This window comes from Astatotilapia calliptera, chromosome 23 (genome assembly GCF_900246225.1).
Source record: "Astatotilapia calliptera chromosome 23, fAstCal1.2, whole genome shotgun sequence".
NCBI classification, from domain to species: Eukaryota; Metazoa; Chordata; class Actinopteri; order Cichliformes; family Cichlidae; genus Astatotilapia; species Astatotilapia calliptera.
The window spans coordinates 27,093,421-27,109,512 of NC_039323.1; the positions used below are offsets into that span (position 1 = coordinate 27,093,421).

The window sequence follows — 16,092 nt, forward strand, 5'->3', positions numbered from 1 at the left end:
GAGCAGTTGGCTTCCACATTTGTGATAATATTGGCAGCATCACATATGATCTTCACAGTGCAGAGAACACAAATTAGCATCCATTACTATAATGAAATAATTTGTTAGTTTGACATGCTACAGGGAACTATGTACCTGTACATTAATGCTGTGGAAAGACTTCCTGTTCACATAGTCTCCTTCATTTACTGAAGGAGCAATGATTGGAATGTGAGTGCCATCTGTACAGCCAATCACGCCTGGGAACCGTGAGAATAAATGTAAAATTTAAGTAGTAGTTCAAGTATCACCACATCATGAATTAAGTTTTGTTCATCCTGATACCTGCAATTTTGTGGAATCCCTCTTTGATAAATCTTGTGGGTCTATGACCGGGGAACACCACAGACGAGTACAGGAGACGTTTCAGTGCAACTGTAACATTCCTGACTGCCCGACAGACGGTAGCCTTGGAAACGTGCTCAGCGTCACCAATATTATACAGAAAGCTCCCGTTTGCAAAAAAACGAAGTGCAATACAAATAATATGTACAGAACTGAGAGAATGTCCGCGATGTGTCACATGAGCAATATTAGGCCTGAGGATGTTATCCAAATAAATTATAGATTGTGCTGAAAAACGGTAACGTTCACACAGAAAATCATCAGGAAATGATAAAATGTCCAAACGCGCTCTAATCACTCTCTCCCGGTGGAGAGCTCTGCGGAGAATTTGGGCTTCAACATCTACTGGCTCTTCAGGGAAGGGGCACGCCATGTCTGACACTTCCTACAGTCAGGTTTCCGACAAAGAGGCGGAGAAGGTCAGGGTTAGTTGAAGTAAACCTGCTAGGGGGCAGGTTAGCTTCACGGAGTGTGTCGTCATAGTGACTCACTCAGAATTAATCTAAACTTGCTTTGTGAAACCGAAAACCCAGAGTTTTCGTTAACTCATGGTATACTTACTCAGACTTTGCACTAAACCGGCTTCCTGAAATAGGGCCCAGGACATTAGAGATTATCCAAGCCTTTATATCTTTAACACATTTTTGCAGTTTAACTAATTGGTATATGTTATCTGGCTTCATGGACAGATAAAGATGGGCATCATCTGCATAGGAATGAAAATGTATGCTACACCTTCTAATGATACTGCCTAAGGGAAGCATGTATAATGTAAACAGAATTGGTCCTAGCACAGAACCCTGTGGAACTCCATAATTGACTTTAGTGTGTGAAGAGGACTCTCCATTTACATGAACAAATTGGAGTCTATTAGAGAGATATGATACAAACCCCTGCAGTGCAGTACCTGTAATACCTACAGTGTGCTCTTAATCGCTGTAAGAGAATATTATTGTTGACAGTATCGAACACTGCACTGAGCAGGACAAGCACAGAGAACAATAACAATGACTATGATGTACTATGATGAGATCTTAATTCCCACTGCTTTGTAATCCATTATTGTAAATTTAAATTATTTAATTATTATTATTACAGATGATCAGACAAAGAGGGTTTTCAGGGCCACTAATAAATGCTCAGCTTCTATGCCATATGTAAGATCCAGAATGTGGTGGGTGGGCTCTTTTCCATGTTAAGAGAAGGCATCGGAGTCTAATAATAGACTGAATTGAGGCTGTCATTTTCAGCATCTACATAAATGTTAAAATAAGCCATAATAATTATTTTATCTGAGCTGAGCACAAAATCAGATAAAAGTCAGATACCGTAGAAACTCTAAGTAAGGATCAGAATGATGATAAATAACAACAAATAAAACTTGTTTTTGAGTTTTCCAGCGGGATTACAAGGCTAATGAATGAAAGCTTGCTACTCCTCCTCCTTGGTCTGTGCTTCGAAGATTCTGACAGTATGACTCAGGGGTGTTGATTTATTTAAACCAACATAATCATCAATGACACTCCCCCTTTTTAATCAAAATATGCACTAAACATGAGTACATGAAAATTTAACTACAAAAAAATAGGATTTACGGATATGCCTGAGCTACAATGGGCCTTATAGGCCCTTAACCTCTTCTGTACGTCAACGTGAAACCAATAGTGGTTTATTAACCTGCAGGTGTGGCTGTCGCAGAAGATGGTACAGCTCTTTGGCCTCTTCAGAGCAACTTGGTAAGGACCTGATATCAATCAGCAACTATAAAGACAGAAACATTCAATATCTTTAAAAAAAAAAAACCCCAACCAAACAACATTTGGACATGATAACTACATTAAATTGTTTTGGAAGATGAACCTCAAGCGAGAGTCCCGAAGAGTAATCCAGAGCTGGTGCAGGAGAATCTCTTAGATATCTTTGCAAACACTCATAAACCTGAAAACAGTCAAGTAATAAAAACAAATATCAAAACTACAGTGAATGAGGAAACATCTGACCTTAGATACTCTGAGGGAGGCATGCAGTCCTGTGATAAACAAAGTACACCCGTATGATTCAGCAGCTTGTAGAACCACCCCTTGATCTCCCTGCAAAGCCTACTGACACATTTTACCGTCTCTTAACTAAAACAAAGGAAATTAGCAGAGGACATTTAGGCTTTGCATTTACTTTAGATTACATTACCTGCATTTTGTATTTTATGTTATTTGTATATAAATCTGGTGTAAGTCATCTTTCCTCATATAAGATAAGATGTAAGATTTTGGTGCATGATCCAAAGTACAGGGTGGGCCATTTATATGGATACACCGTAATAACATGGGAATGGTTGGTGATATTAAAGTCCTGTTTGTGGCACATTAATATACATCAGGGGGCAAACTCCTCAAGATGGGTGGTGACCATGGTGGCCATTTAGAAGTTGGCCATCTTGGATACAACTTTTGTTTTTTCGCTAGGAAGCGGGCCATGTGACACATCAAACTTATTGGTAATGTTACAAGAAAAACAATGGTGTGCTTGGTTTCAACGTAACTTTATTCTTTCATGAGTTATTTACAAGTTTCTCCTTGTTCACAGCTATTGACATGTCAAAGAGGTTAACACATCTGGTGAACACAGTAACCGGGTCATTGCAGCAGATTTCAATGCAAGACACCCTACGAGACCACCCATCTCCCATGCTACAGTTAGCAAACTGCTTGCTAAGTTTGGTGAAACTGGTTCAGTGTTGGATTTGCCAAAATGTGGACGCAAGAAAACTGTCACTAATGAAGAAACATCAGTGGCTGTCCTAGCTTCATTCAGCAAGAGCCCACAGCGTAGCACTCGCCGCATGTCACTGGAGAGTGGCATTAGTCGAACATCCCTTCGGCGGATATTAGCTACTCACAAATGGCACCCTTACAAACTCCAGCTACTGCAGCATCTCAACGAGGATGACCCAGATCGGCGCACAGAATTTGCAGAATGGGCAAAACAAAAATTGGAACAGGACCCTCAGTTCAGTGATGAGGCAAACTTTTATGTGAATGGTGACGTTAACAAACAAAACCACCGCTATTGGTCTGACACTAACCCACATTGGATGGATCCCTCCAAGACTGTTGGAACAACAAAAGTGATGGTTTGAAGTGGTATATGGGGTACAACGATAGTGGGTCCATTCTTCATCAATGGAAACCTCAAGGCCACTGGATATTTGAAATCGCTACATGATGATGCGTTTCCCTCTTTATGCACTGAAGCTGGCACGTTCCCTGAGTTTTTCCAGCAAGATGGTGCACCACCACATTATGGGTGCCCGGTCCGAGCATTCCTAGATGAACAGTTTCCTGGAAAGTGGATTGGTCGTCGTGGGCCAGTTGAATGGCCCCCAAGGTCTCCTGATCTGACACCCTTAGACTTTTATCTTTGGGGTCATCTGAAGGCAATTGTCTATGGTGTGAAGATACGAGATGTGCAGCACCTGAAACTACGGATACTGGATGCCTGTGCTGGCATTTCTCCTGCGGTTTTGCTATCAGTGTGAAGAGTGGGAGAAGAGGGTTGCATTGACAATCCAACACAATGGGCAGCACATTGAACACATTTTCTAAGTGGTCAGAAACTTGTAAATAACTCATGAAAGAATAAAGTTACGTTGAAACCAAGCACACCATTGTTTTTCTTGTGACATTACCAATAAGTTTAATGTGTCACATGGCCCTCTTCCTATTGAAAAAACAAAAGTTGTATCCAAGATGGCCGACTTCTAAATGGCCACCATGGTCACCACCCATCTTGAGGAGTTTGCCCCCTCACATATACTAATGTGCCACAAACAGGACTTTAATATCACCAACCATTCCCATGTTATTACGGTGTATCCATATAAATGGCCCACCCTGTATAATGAGGAACGCTGAAAACTAACCGCTGAAACCAGAATTTTTAATTCTGTTTTTCAAGTTTTCAGACCTTGAGAAGTGACTGCAGCCAGGCGGCGTTAAGCAGACTGTGGAGGATCTCTGCTCCGTCGATGTCCTGACTCACAGACTGCCTCACCTCCTCTATGACGTCAGACAGGATCTGACGCAAACCTGCAGCACAAACTCAGACACGTTAGCAGAAGGCTGAATCTGTGGTTAACGTGTGTAAGCACATTATCATTAGACCATAAAACACTCCTACTGACCGTGTTCTCCCAACTCACAGTGCGGATTTAACACCTGAGCCTCCACCGCCTGCCTCATGGTTACAGAAAGCTTGACCTTTGACCCTGACCACCTGCTGCTGCTCGCCAGGACGGGCAGTAACCTGGAGAAAAATCAGTTTATTATAAGATTTGTGCAAAAGTATCCTGAAATATTAGATCAGACGATTCATAGAGCTAGAGCTTTTTAAGGTGGAGCTGATTGAGTTTTAACTCTTTATATTCTGTATATTATATCCCTTACATATATGGAAACCTTAAACCACTTAGTATTGATAATAATAACAATTATTATGATAATAATTATTACAATAATTATACAACATGTGAAGTAAAAGCAGACTTTGTTCCTCAGAGCTACCGAGGACTCAGCAGGGTGAAGGAGAGGGTCTGCAGGTTTAACAGGTGGTCATTTCACCAGTTTGAGCATTGCACGGTCTGATCTTAGGGTGAATTTTACCCCAACACCCTGATTTATAGAAGCACTCACACTTATTAATTATTCAGTCAATCAAGTGCATTTGATTAGCAGCATCTGGCTGACAGGATGACTTACTCTGATGTTTTAGGCTTCATTAGCTCTGAAGTTGCTGCAGCTTGTGGCGTTTGTCTAGTTTTGCATTGTGTTTTTGTGTCTTACTAGTCTGTACAAAACACCATCTGAGCCTTTGACTCTCACGTTTCTACTCAGATAATGAAACAGTTGCGTTGAAACCTCTATAAGCCTGTTTTTATTTAGTGCAAAAATATCAGGAGTGAATAAAAGAGCTCCATCAGCTCCATCTTATCCAGGGATTTTACAACTAGCAGCTACATCTGGTGTAATCTTTTTCACCGCAGTTAACCCTGGGAGGTCTAAATACTCCTAACCCTCAAGCCTAAGCTATAACAAAGTAGTTCTTTGCAAAAAGATGGCAAAATTTAGTTTCTTTCCAAAAAAAAAAGTGCTTTTTTTTTCCTTTTTTCAAAAACATGAAAGCTAAGGTGACAGTCAGACTTCACAGGGTTTAAAAAACAAATCAGGGGTTCAGTAATCCAGAGCATCCATGTCCTCCTGCATTAACTCCAAAGTTTGAGAACCGCTGCACAAAACAATAGCATGCGCCGATTTAAACGAGCTCAGATTTATTCTCTTGTCACTCGAGTCTCATGAAAACCGCTGACATCTGTCACGTCATGAGCGGCCGGGTCTTTGAAAAGATTTTAAAAAGCAAGAAACGTCACAAGGTCTGCTGGTACAGCTTTAAAAGATGAGCTTCACTTCTTAACATCCACCAGATCACCCACAGCTATTTTAGGGTTAGGGCTAAAAAGTCAAATATTCAGAAAGAAAAGAAAAGAAAAGAAAAGAAAACAACAAATAGTTTATTTGAGTGAATCTGAAGTCTTGTTAAATGTTTATTGCTAAAACTGAGCTCTGGCACAGAAAAGAGGTTTGCATTAAAAAAAAAAGACAATATAGATGTACTAATAACACTACAACAACTCCAACTGCCTTCAGTTTACTGTGACTTCCCTGTATAGAGTCTACGATATCCCTAGCTCTCCAAGTGAAGTACATGAATATTTAGACAGTACCATCCATCAGGAAGGAAACACACCACATCAAACGTGGCTATAGTAAGATTTACGCCTTTCTTACCTAACCCAGATATGCATGAATTGGATGTCCTTTTACCTTCAGACTTGCTTTAACTCTTCCTGGCACAGCATTGATTCTTTTGTTGCCCAAAAAATAAGTCCAAGTTGCTGGAAACTTTTGGACCATGTTGAAATGACAGCATCAAACAGTTACTGCTGATTTGTTGGCTGCACATCCATGATGCCAATCTCCTCCTCTCCTCCAGTTTGAGATGATTTTGAGCTTTGTGACATGTTGTGTTATCCTGCTGGAAGCAGCCATCAGAATATGATAAACTGTGTCAAAAGGTTGATTCTGTTCATCTGGACATAGCGTTTTCAGTGGGAGAAACGTTTCCCCAACCTATATGATCAAGGAACTGACCTCCCAGCCCATTGTTCATTCAGTGGGCTGGTTTCAGTCATTATGCAATGAACTGTTTATAAGATTTTTGTTCTTTTGTTAGTTTTGTCACAGTTTTTCTGTCAGAGTTAGAGGTGGACATTAGATGGACATTAAATCAGCCCTGAACCGACATGGGTCACAGGTGATCTGGTGGATGTTAGAAGGTTAAAGATTTTAAATTTGTCACTTTTAAAAGGTCCGCAGATGCCCTACACTGTACAGCAGCCTAACAACCAAAAACCATAATGTCAAAATTTGACAGAAGCACAAATACATGCAGCACCCTTTTCATTCCCCAAAACGTTCGATGATGCTGGTCTTTAGGTGATTTCATCGTCTACATGCATGACATTAAAACCTTTCTACACACATAATCAGGTTCAGACTTGATTTGTTCAAACTTTCAGTTAATTTGCAAAACATCTGTGAAACGTGCAGTTAAAACTTTTAGGACCACATTTATGAGCATGCAGAGGTGCAACCACAGCTCCAGCAGCCAGCGCGAACAGGATCAGTGCTTGAAGGCACACCTGACAGCAGCTGCCAATACAGAGTTTATAAATCATCTCAATATTGACACGAATAATAAAACCAAAGAATAATGCTGAGAGGAGTTTTTTGCCTTTGTTTCCCCAATATGTCTGTAAATACTCACATAGCCACTGTGAGGGTGAAGTTAGTGAAAGGGTGAGGGTAGACAGACGTGACAGAGCAAATAGCTGCTGGAAAAGTGGATATTTTTAAGGAATAAACCAGTAGGATCTCCTCAAGGAGTAAACACCTATCCGGGATGATCCCTGTGGCCTTCCTCCAATCCAAGCCCTCCTCTCTTCAAACAAATCAACCCTGGTGAAGCTTACCGCTACACCTGCAGCCTCGAGGACTCCTCGCGCCGTCACCCTCCTCCTGCCGGTGTCAGCTCCAGCACAGCAGCAGGTAAATGTTTATATGATGGGAAAATATTCCCAGGAGAGCAGACAGAGCGCTACGCTTTCATCGAGCTGAACGGGAGAGAGAGAGAGAGGGAGGGAGGGCTGTAATCCCTCCCGATCCCACTTAATCCCAGGCAAGTGAGCCGCCTGCCTCTGGCCACCGGAAACCTGTTCCTCCCTCACTGGCTGGCTGGTTGCTGCTGAGCTGCCAAATCTTCTTAACTTTTTCAGCTTCTATCAACACACACGGAGGAGGGCTGAAAGAAAAGGGAGAAGCAGTTACTTCAAGAGAAACGAGAGAGTTTATGAATGTTACATTGCACTTTTTCTACAATAAACCATCGGGAAAGTCAACAAAGGACACAGAAGTAGCAGGTTTTAAGGCTGAAAAAGACCTAAAAGAGTAATTAAAGAATCAGATAATCTTCCTCACCAGCTGGGGGAAGAAAAAAATCTGGCAGGAGTGAATATAATCTCCTGATTGGTAATCCAATTCCTACTGAAAATCAACAAGATCTCCCCTCCCTCCACATGAAAACAGGTCTAAGGCATCTCATTGTACCCAAAACACTGAGATTATTGTTTAAGGATCTGGATACGACGGATGGATTTTCCCCCTTCCAGCAGAAAAAAAAGAGCAGTGATGCCAGTGGGATTTATTGAGCCACCCTTGACATGCAACAAGCTCTTTTTGACCTGTAAAAAAGGAACATCTGTTATTAAAAGTGAAAATCTTCTCAAAATACCTTCCAACTATGACCTTTCCTACAAAAACAGTTATAGTGAGTAACTGTTTAAGAAGTACTGAAAAAAGACAGTTTAGACTCCAATTTGCTTAAGTGAAAGTACAAAAGTATATATTTTTATACTTGACAATGAAGTACCTAAAACAAAATACCTCATTAGACACATCCACAAGTATGAACCATAATTATTAATTTTTTAAAGTCTATCACATTGTTATTATTCTCCATCTACTTCCCTTGGATCAGATAATCTGCAAGTACAGATTATCATCCGCTGTTATACAGATGATACACCACTATACGTTCCCCTCGTTCAATATTATTGCTTGTCTATATGATGTTAATTACTTCCTTAACCAATCAGTTTCCAAAGTTGAGGTCCTTTCATTAAACTTGAAAGGAGAATCTGTCCTCGATCACAAGGAATTCCACCTGTACCCTGGGTGTGATGACCAAGGTCTCCAACTAAGAAATGTTGCACATTAAAATATTTTCCATCGCAAACAGAACATGCCTTCTTCTCATCGTGTTTGGACTGTTGAAAATTTCTTGAATTCCACCTCCGGCATCCAGCTCATTTAAAACTCAGTAACTTTACCAAAATCAAAGGATCAAATGCACCACACTCATTACACTGGATTAAACACAGTGAGACAGTATTGTGTACAAATATTTTGATTATTTATTTATTTTTTGTAGTAGTCTTGAGGTATAGTTCTTCTGGCTCCTTGAAGAACATTTGGCTTAAAAATAAAAGCTTTTCTGTTCTTTTTAGTCCAGTCCTTGTATCTGAACATTTTCAGAGGAATCTTTTTGTTTGTTTGTTTAAGCCCCTTAACACTAAGAATCATTCAGGCATAAAAAAGGCACCTAGCTCAATAAATGAGCCAGTGTCATGTTTACACATAACAGACAACTTAGCAAAGAACCCAACTGTTCTTAAGGAGGAGAAACAGGGATAAAAGGCTGAAGTATGCCAAATTACATAAGAACTGGATTGAAACTCTGGTCTGATGGAGAGATATGTACAGTATGAACAGGGGAGGTCAGGAGAGAGGAACCACACAAGCACCATTAGATTTTGATCACCCGTGTAATACCATTTAAAAATATCTGATTGGTGACGGTTTCCTTCTTTAGCATGAAAATAATGCCAAACACACAAATATTGATTTTCAAGCTTGTTAAAATTGGATGAATTGTTTTTGCTCTTGTATGTTTACATGTTTTATTAAATCACTGCATCATTTTCTGAGCAACATACAACAAAAACTTAAATCAAAATACAAACAATGAAGGGTGGGTCAAGACTTTTGCACAGCACTATATAGAAAGAAATCTTTTATTATGAGCATGGACTTGATTCCACCTACAATACAAATTTACTGAGAACCTCCAAAATGTTCCCACAGTTAGCAGAGGACCTAAACCCACCATCTACTTTCAAATCACTCCTTAAAATGTACTTTTCCTTGTTTTGTGTTTGTAATTCCTTATTTTTCTCTGTGAGGACAACTTGACAGTTACCTGTTTGACAGTGGAGGATGTAAGATTGTGAGTTGCAATTTCAAGTTAAAAAAATCTCAAACATGTATATGGTTATTTGAGATTGTACATACAAGTGACAGTATTTTACAATCAGTTCTGTAGGATTGTCATTTTTTTCTTGTGTTCAGATTTTTTGTTACAAATTTTTAACTAAAATATAAATATTGCAATTACTGAGAATATATTTTTTATTATATTAAAATATCATTTTGAGTATATATATGCAGGGTTGCTCCTCTATATTTTTCATCTCATTATGTGTGAAGTTGACCACTTTGTACAAAAGGAAAAAAAAAAAGATGCAACAGCAGGCATACGGATAAATTCCAGTTTAAGGAAAAGGCTGAAAATGACACGCATTTTGTTTTACTAAATTATATGTGCAATTTAAAACGGATTTTAAAAAAATACAACTAAAATGTATATTCAATGAAATGTTATATATTTGATGTGGAACATGACTATCGTTATTATTATTCCAATACAGTATCCAAATTTTTGCTGGGTTACTTTCACATGTATGTGAAAATAAATACATTGCCAAGTTTAGCAAAAAGAAAAGAAGTTTACATTTTAGCAGCCTGTGGTGCCTGTAACAGGAGAGCTTTTTTTTATTAATCATGAATTCTTCACAAAATTTTACACCCCATCTCACAAGATGATAAAGTTGTAGAAGCAATCATGAGAGCTAGTATGCAACAGACGTAACTTTTGCCAGTGATGCACAGCGTGTGAATGCTTGACTGTGGCTGACCCATCAACACGTTACAAAAAGCATGAGATTCAGGCTTTTCATTGGGACTTAAATATAATTATTTTTTAAATTTTCAAATTTAATAAAAAATAAATAAATTACCATTTCAGTACTTTAGACTGTACAGTGTGATATAACTTATAAAAAACATAAAATTTTCTATTTATATTTGCACACAGGAAGCCCATATGATTGTATTTTAAATAAGAGAACTGGATTATTGCATTTTAATTAAAAATTTCATTAAAAAATATATATATATGTATACACACTCAAATTTGGAAAACTTTACCTTGTAGAATAGCATTTTCATTTACAAGTTTTCAATCACTAGCTGCTTTTCCACCACAGCACCCAGGTCCTCTCGTAGGGACTCGAGCCAGAAATGTCTTGCAGAAGAATTCATTCACCTCCCACAAAAGTCACTGTAGCTGAGTCGAGTAGCCTGATTGCAGCAACATCTCCACGATAAGTGGGTGCGAAGGAAGGAAGGAAGGAAGGAAGGAAGGAAGGAAGGAAGGAAGACAGACAATGGAGGCAAAACACCTAAGTGGATTTCCACCAAAATGATTTTATTGCCCTTTGTCATCAATTAAAAGTACAACACGTTTGACATTGTGCAAAAGACACAGGTGGGCCCGTTGACAAAACAGCCGTTGGTGCAGTTGGTTAACCAGCCGCAGGGTTTAAAACATCAGCGCTTCCTTCAGTTTACACTTAGCACAAAAACACTCCACTCAGTCTGGACTAAATAAAGTCAGTCAGTGTGTGAACAACCACTACATCAGTAATCTGGTTTCAAAGTCAGCCGCGTCACTGTCAGAAAAAACTGTTTTCATAGGCAGCAGTGAATCATGTCAGCCTTCAAATTTAAGCTGAATAAAATATACAAGAGATGATGCTGAAGAACACCCGAGGGCGCCTTCTCTAGTCAGTGAAATAAGAACAGAGCCTGGCTTAAACATCAAATAAATGTTAAACCCAAAGGCTAAAGTGTGTAGGATGCATTCTAGGGATGAACTCGGTGAACTCGAAAAAAAGACAATACTGCTTCATTTCCATGAGGATCGAGCACATTTGGGCTCATGAACACAGACGGAAGATTATAAAATGATTTTTACTGCACGTGTGAGGACCACACTTCACCTCAGATACAAGCAGCAACATCATCACATATCAGTTTAGGTTCAACAGTATAAGAAGTTCCCATGAGCAGGTTTAAATTTTACAACCTCTGACAAACAATTTTCTGCTTGATTTTCGAATATCCCGCAGGGCGAGAGCAGCGGCTTTACCTCTGATCTGCTGCTATTTCTATTGTCGAAACTATCAGACCAGGGCATGAACAGCAACAAAAGGAAGAATCCCCTCTTAATCCCTTTTTAAAGTGGCATGTGTGACGCAGATCACAAGTAAGCAACAGTGCCTGATGGTTGGGGGTGGGGGGCAGCATTAGCAGATGGTGTGAAGCTTTGAACTCTATTATATCTATAACAGCAACGTTAAAGCGGCCTGCTTCTCGGCTCAGACATCACTCGCAAAAGGCAAAATACACATTTCTGTCCTTCTTGTGATTAAATCAGAATTCACATTGGACCGCTTGCATTGATTATTTTGCAGATCAGTGAGGTTTAGACCTTTAGCTGGTGGTTAGTTTCCTTCCTTGGCTGTGTGGCCTGCCTCCACATGATTAATAGAAACACTGTCAGGATATTTGCAGCTTCCTGCAGCATACAAATCAAACGTCTCTGCATACTGCTAAAGGACGATTTCTACAAACAATCCAGCAAAATGAGTTTCTGCAAACATTTCAAACAAGAAATGAACAAAGGAGATGCTAAATATGTCTTCACATTAGGGAAAGGTTACAGACACTGCTGATTTGCATAAAGCTAAAAAGTGTAACCACAGAGCGAGGAAGTGGATGGCTAGTTGCTCAAAATGAAGCAGTGATGAACGAGAAAGCTTCTCAGGTGGTAAGAAAGAGTGGAAACAAACCGTCAGGTAGCGTTAATACAATATAAGTGAATTGTACAACGTCACTGTCATTGTACTGTAAAAAAACAAAACAAAACTTTTATCTCTAAAAAGCAGAAGGAATTTTCAGCTTTTTTGGGAATAACATTTAAAAAAAAAAAAACACATCTTGTCCTCAACTCCTAAGATTAAAGATTCGAATCGTTATTTTTTTATTAGTGAGACTAATAAATAAGACTGTAATAAAGAGCAACACAGGTTCTCCAAAAGCGCCAAATTTCCACTTCCTACCACCACCTTGCAGAGCTGTAAGACTGTCCTGCGAACACTGGGTTCAGAAATACAAACCAAAGACACCTCCTGCAAAACGCTGTCAATGAAAAGACATTTCTGTGGACTGAATAATGAAAAGCTCATCTTAAAAAAACAAACCAAAAGAAAACATTAAATACATATTTTTCCTCTGGCCTGCAGTGCTGGTTGTTTTTTTTTTTATTGTTTCCTCTAAAGGTATAAGTCTTATCTTTAATCTTATGAACATAAAACAAACCAGGTGGCACTGTACACCTTGTGGTGCTCAAGGCATTAAGAAGTCTTGAAAACTCATCAATTTCTAGACTACAGGAACTATGTTTGTTCTTCCAACCACCACTGCTCCCAGTACACCTGGAAATGGATCCCTGTACATTTCCAAATCGATTTTATTTTTTAAGTCGATAAGTATCATATGACAGGACAAACATGGACGGCAGCCGCTTGGCTGAGCTCTGATGTTAGCTTGTTTGGTCTGTAGGTGGTCAAAGAAAATAGTTCCACCATTTTATTAAAATACCCAGATCATGATTTCTAAAATTAGACCTCATTTCTGAAGCCTCGTTAATGGTAACAGAACCTGCTGTGTAGGCGATTAAAGTGACGGCTCTGTAACCAGTAACATGCTGGTGTTAGCAGAAGCAGGAAGTAAATTAAGCTTTTTCCAGAAAGTCTTTTCAGGATCTGTTTTGATGCTATGTCAGAAAATTAGTTCAGGTATTTGCAGATCACAGATAGGTAAAGACCCACATGATCGCAAATGTGCTTCTGTAATTGAGCCAAATACTCCAAAGTGGTGGTGAAGTCGCTTTTGATTTTACCTTAGATACCACTTTTAAATGGCATGAAAAGCAACTAAATCCTCATCAAGTCAGCAGCTGTTGTGAGTGACAGTGATGTGAGGAGAGATGAGGTGAAACAAAAAGTTTTTCAGTCTTACTTACAAGATATTTAAACGCATTTGCTTTGCTGCTTTGAGCACCACAAGTTGAGCATCTCTACAGCTGATATCCCCCAAAAAACAGACACCTAATAATGTATGCACTAAAGGCCAGAGGAAGGATACGCATTTTAAATGTAACAGTCTGAGGTTATGTTCAGAGGACGTGTGAGTACGCTTTCAAGTCAACAATCCGGCTGAAGCTTGCGCTTCAAATGAAGAAATAAAAAAAATCTTTATAAGCAACTGTTTAGATTCAGGTCCGTTCACTGATGCTGTAACACGTTCTTTCTTTAAATACAGTATGAAAATGGGCAGTCAGCTTGCCCAGATAAATCCTCTCCAAAGAAACTTTGAACAAGTGTCAGTTTTACTTGCAAAAGAAAAAAAAACAAAAAAACAAAACAAAAACCTTCCTTCAGGACCGGCTCCCCCCCTGCAGTGCCTAACAGCCACTAACCATAGGCATCCATCTCAGATTATAAAGTTTATGAATCCACAGTTTATAGAGTTACTTCCTCTTCATGTAGCTTTCACTGAAAATAATTCATGTTTCCAGATTTACTGTTTGTTTTTTTTTAAGATTAAAAATTTTAAGGAGAAAAAATGAGGTCCGGTATCCCACAGACAAACTTTGCACTCCCTCCCTGCTAAAGGTGATTTAATAACAGTCATCTTTATTCCCCAACTCCACCCACATGGATGGTGCGACTGTGCTCGCGTCTGTCATCACGGCGACATTTCTACCTTCATCACCTGTGGATGATGAGTGTTTCAGGGAGGGAGGGTCTGTGACGGGATGTGTCCAAGCAGCATTCGACGACCTGTTCTTATGACCCCTCCTCCTCCCTGTCAGTCATCCTCATGCCCGGCTACTGGAGCTGAGAGGAGGGGAGTGGAAAATCAGCAGCATGAAGGTCACCGAGGACTTAGCAGCAGTCTCGTCTTAAGTGACCTTCTCATGCTGGATCTGGTAGTAGCAGGCCTGCAGGGGGAGAGATACCTGAGTGACCTAAAAGTTTTGAAACGCTTGCAGACAAAGCAGCGTGAGCTGCATGTGCGTTACCTTGAGGGTGGTGAACATAATGCCGTGTTCTCCGTGCTGGACGCAGGGGTCCATCAGGTCTTCGATCAGACTGACCTCAGAACCGAGGTTCCTGATACTGAAGAGAGAAAGAAAAAAAAAAGCCAACCTTTGAGTCAGATCTGCTCCTTGCTCGTCATGTCCAGTTTCTCGTATTGTACCAAGGCTGTGACGCTAAAAGAGTCCACCATGAGGTGCCATATGTGGACCTAGCAAATGGTAGCCACTAGCTCTTCTGCTCTGCCTCATTTTCACTCATTTCAGCCACTGAGCTGAACCTCTTGACCATGTTTGATGATGGATTATCTGACAAATATAAAATGACTCACTCTGTGCTAAAAGACAATCCAAGACATTTGTTTCTCATGTGTATGTGTGTACTGCATGGGGATATGCTCCACACTCGCATACCACAAAGTCATTAGGTACACCTTCCTAGTTCAAGGTTTGTCCCTCTTCTTGGTTCAGAGCTTCTTTCACTCTTCATGGCATAGATTCAACAAGGTGCTGGAAACACTGCTTAGAGATTTTGGTCCTGACACATTGATATGAGGCAGTAAGGCCAAATTCTGACTGTAATGTTGGTGAAACCAAGACTCTTCAGACCAGATGATGTTTTTCCAGTCTTCTATTGTCCAATTTTGGTGAGACTGAGGGATTTGTAGCCAAAGTTTCCTGTTAGTAGCTGAGAGGAGTGGCACCTGGTGTGGTTGTAACAAGTTGTTAATTGAGTTACTGTTGCTTTACTATCAGTTTGAAGGAGTCTGGCATCAGCAAGACATTTTCACTGCTGCTCAATGGATTATTTTCTTTTTCAGACCTCTAGAGACCAAAATATGTGTTGGGGAAAATCTAGATCAGCAGTTTCTGAAATGCTCAGAATAACCACCATGCCACATAAAATCACTGAAGTGATCCTTCTTCCTTATTCTGATGCTCAGTTTGAACTCGAGCACGTCTCCATACAAGCATGCGACTGGCTGATTAGATATTTGCATTAATGAGCAGTTGATCAGGTGTGCCTAATGAAGTGGCCAATGAGTGTACATTTTCTCATGTTTATAGTGCAAACTCCGTTCTGTGAAGCATGTCACTGATCTGCTACAACTGTCAAGTCATTTGAGAGCAGCTGGGATGGGTGTAGGTCTTTGAATAAGTTGAACAGCAGTATTATTGACTAAAATTTCCTTC

The 16,092-nt window shown here is 39.8% G+C and overlaps 2 protein-coding genes across 9 annotated transcripts in view; both read right to left on the minus strand.

Moving 5' to 3' along the window:
- The window catches only part of mpp4b (MAGUK p55 scaffold protein 4b), a 35,162-nt gene extending 27,368 nt beyond the window's left edge, over nt 1-7,794 (minus strand). For 2 of the 4 annotated variants that reach the window (XR_003271289.1, XR_003271290.1), the window contains exons 1-5: nt 7,469-7,794; nt 4,565-4,686; nt 4,348-4,469; nt 2,245-2,322; nt 2,062-2,145 (exon numbers count right to left, since the gene is read on the minus strand). Coding sequence is in view for 2 of the 4 variants with exons in the window: in XM_026159759.1 (XP_026015544.1) it covers nt 2,062-2,145; nt 2,245-2,322; nt 4,348-4,469; nt 4,565-4,622 (342 nt within the window). In the remaining 2 variants the exon portion in view is untranslated. The remainder of the gene's footprint in view (nt 1-2,061; nt 2,146-2,244; nt 2,323-4,347; nt 4,470-4,564; nt 4,687-7,468) is intronic. The other 2 variants (XM_026159760.1, XM_026159759.1) reach the window with 2 other exon arrangements.
- Nucleotides 7,795-12,748: 4,954 nt separating this feature from the next.
- The window catches only part of als2b (alsin Rho guanine nucleotide exchange factor ALS2 b), a 30,798-nt gene continuing 27,454 nt past the window's right edge, over nt 12,749-16,092 (minus strand). For all 5 annotated transcript variants that reach the window (XM_026158188.1, XM_026158190.1, XM_026158189.1 and 2 more), the window contains 2 exons: nt 14,884-14,980; nt 12,749-14,802 (listed from right to left, as the gene is read on the minus strand). In XM_026158188.1, coding sequence (XP_026013973.1) covers nt 14,764-14,802; nt 14,884-14,980 — 136 coding nt within the window. In that variant the 3' untranslated portion in view covers nt 12,749-14,763. The remainder of the gene's footprint in view (nt 14,803-14,883; nt 14,981-16,092) is intronic.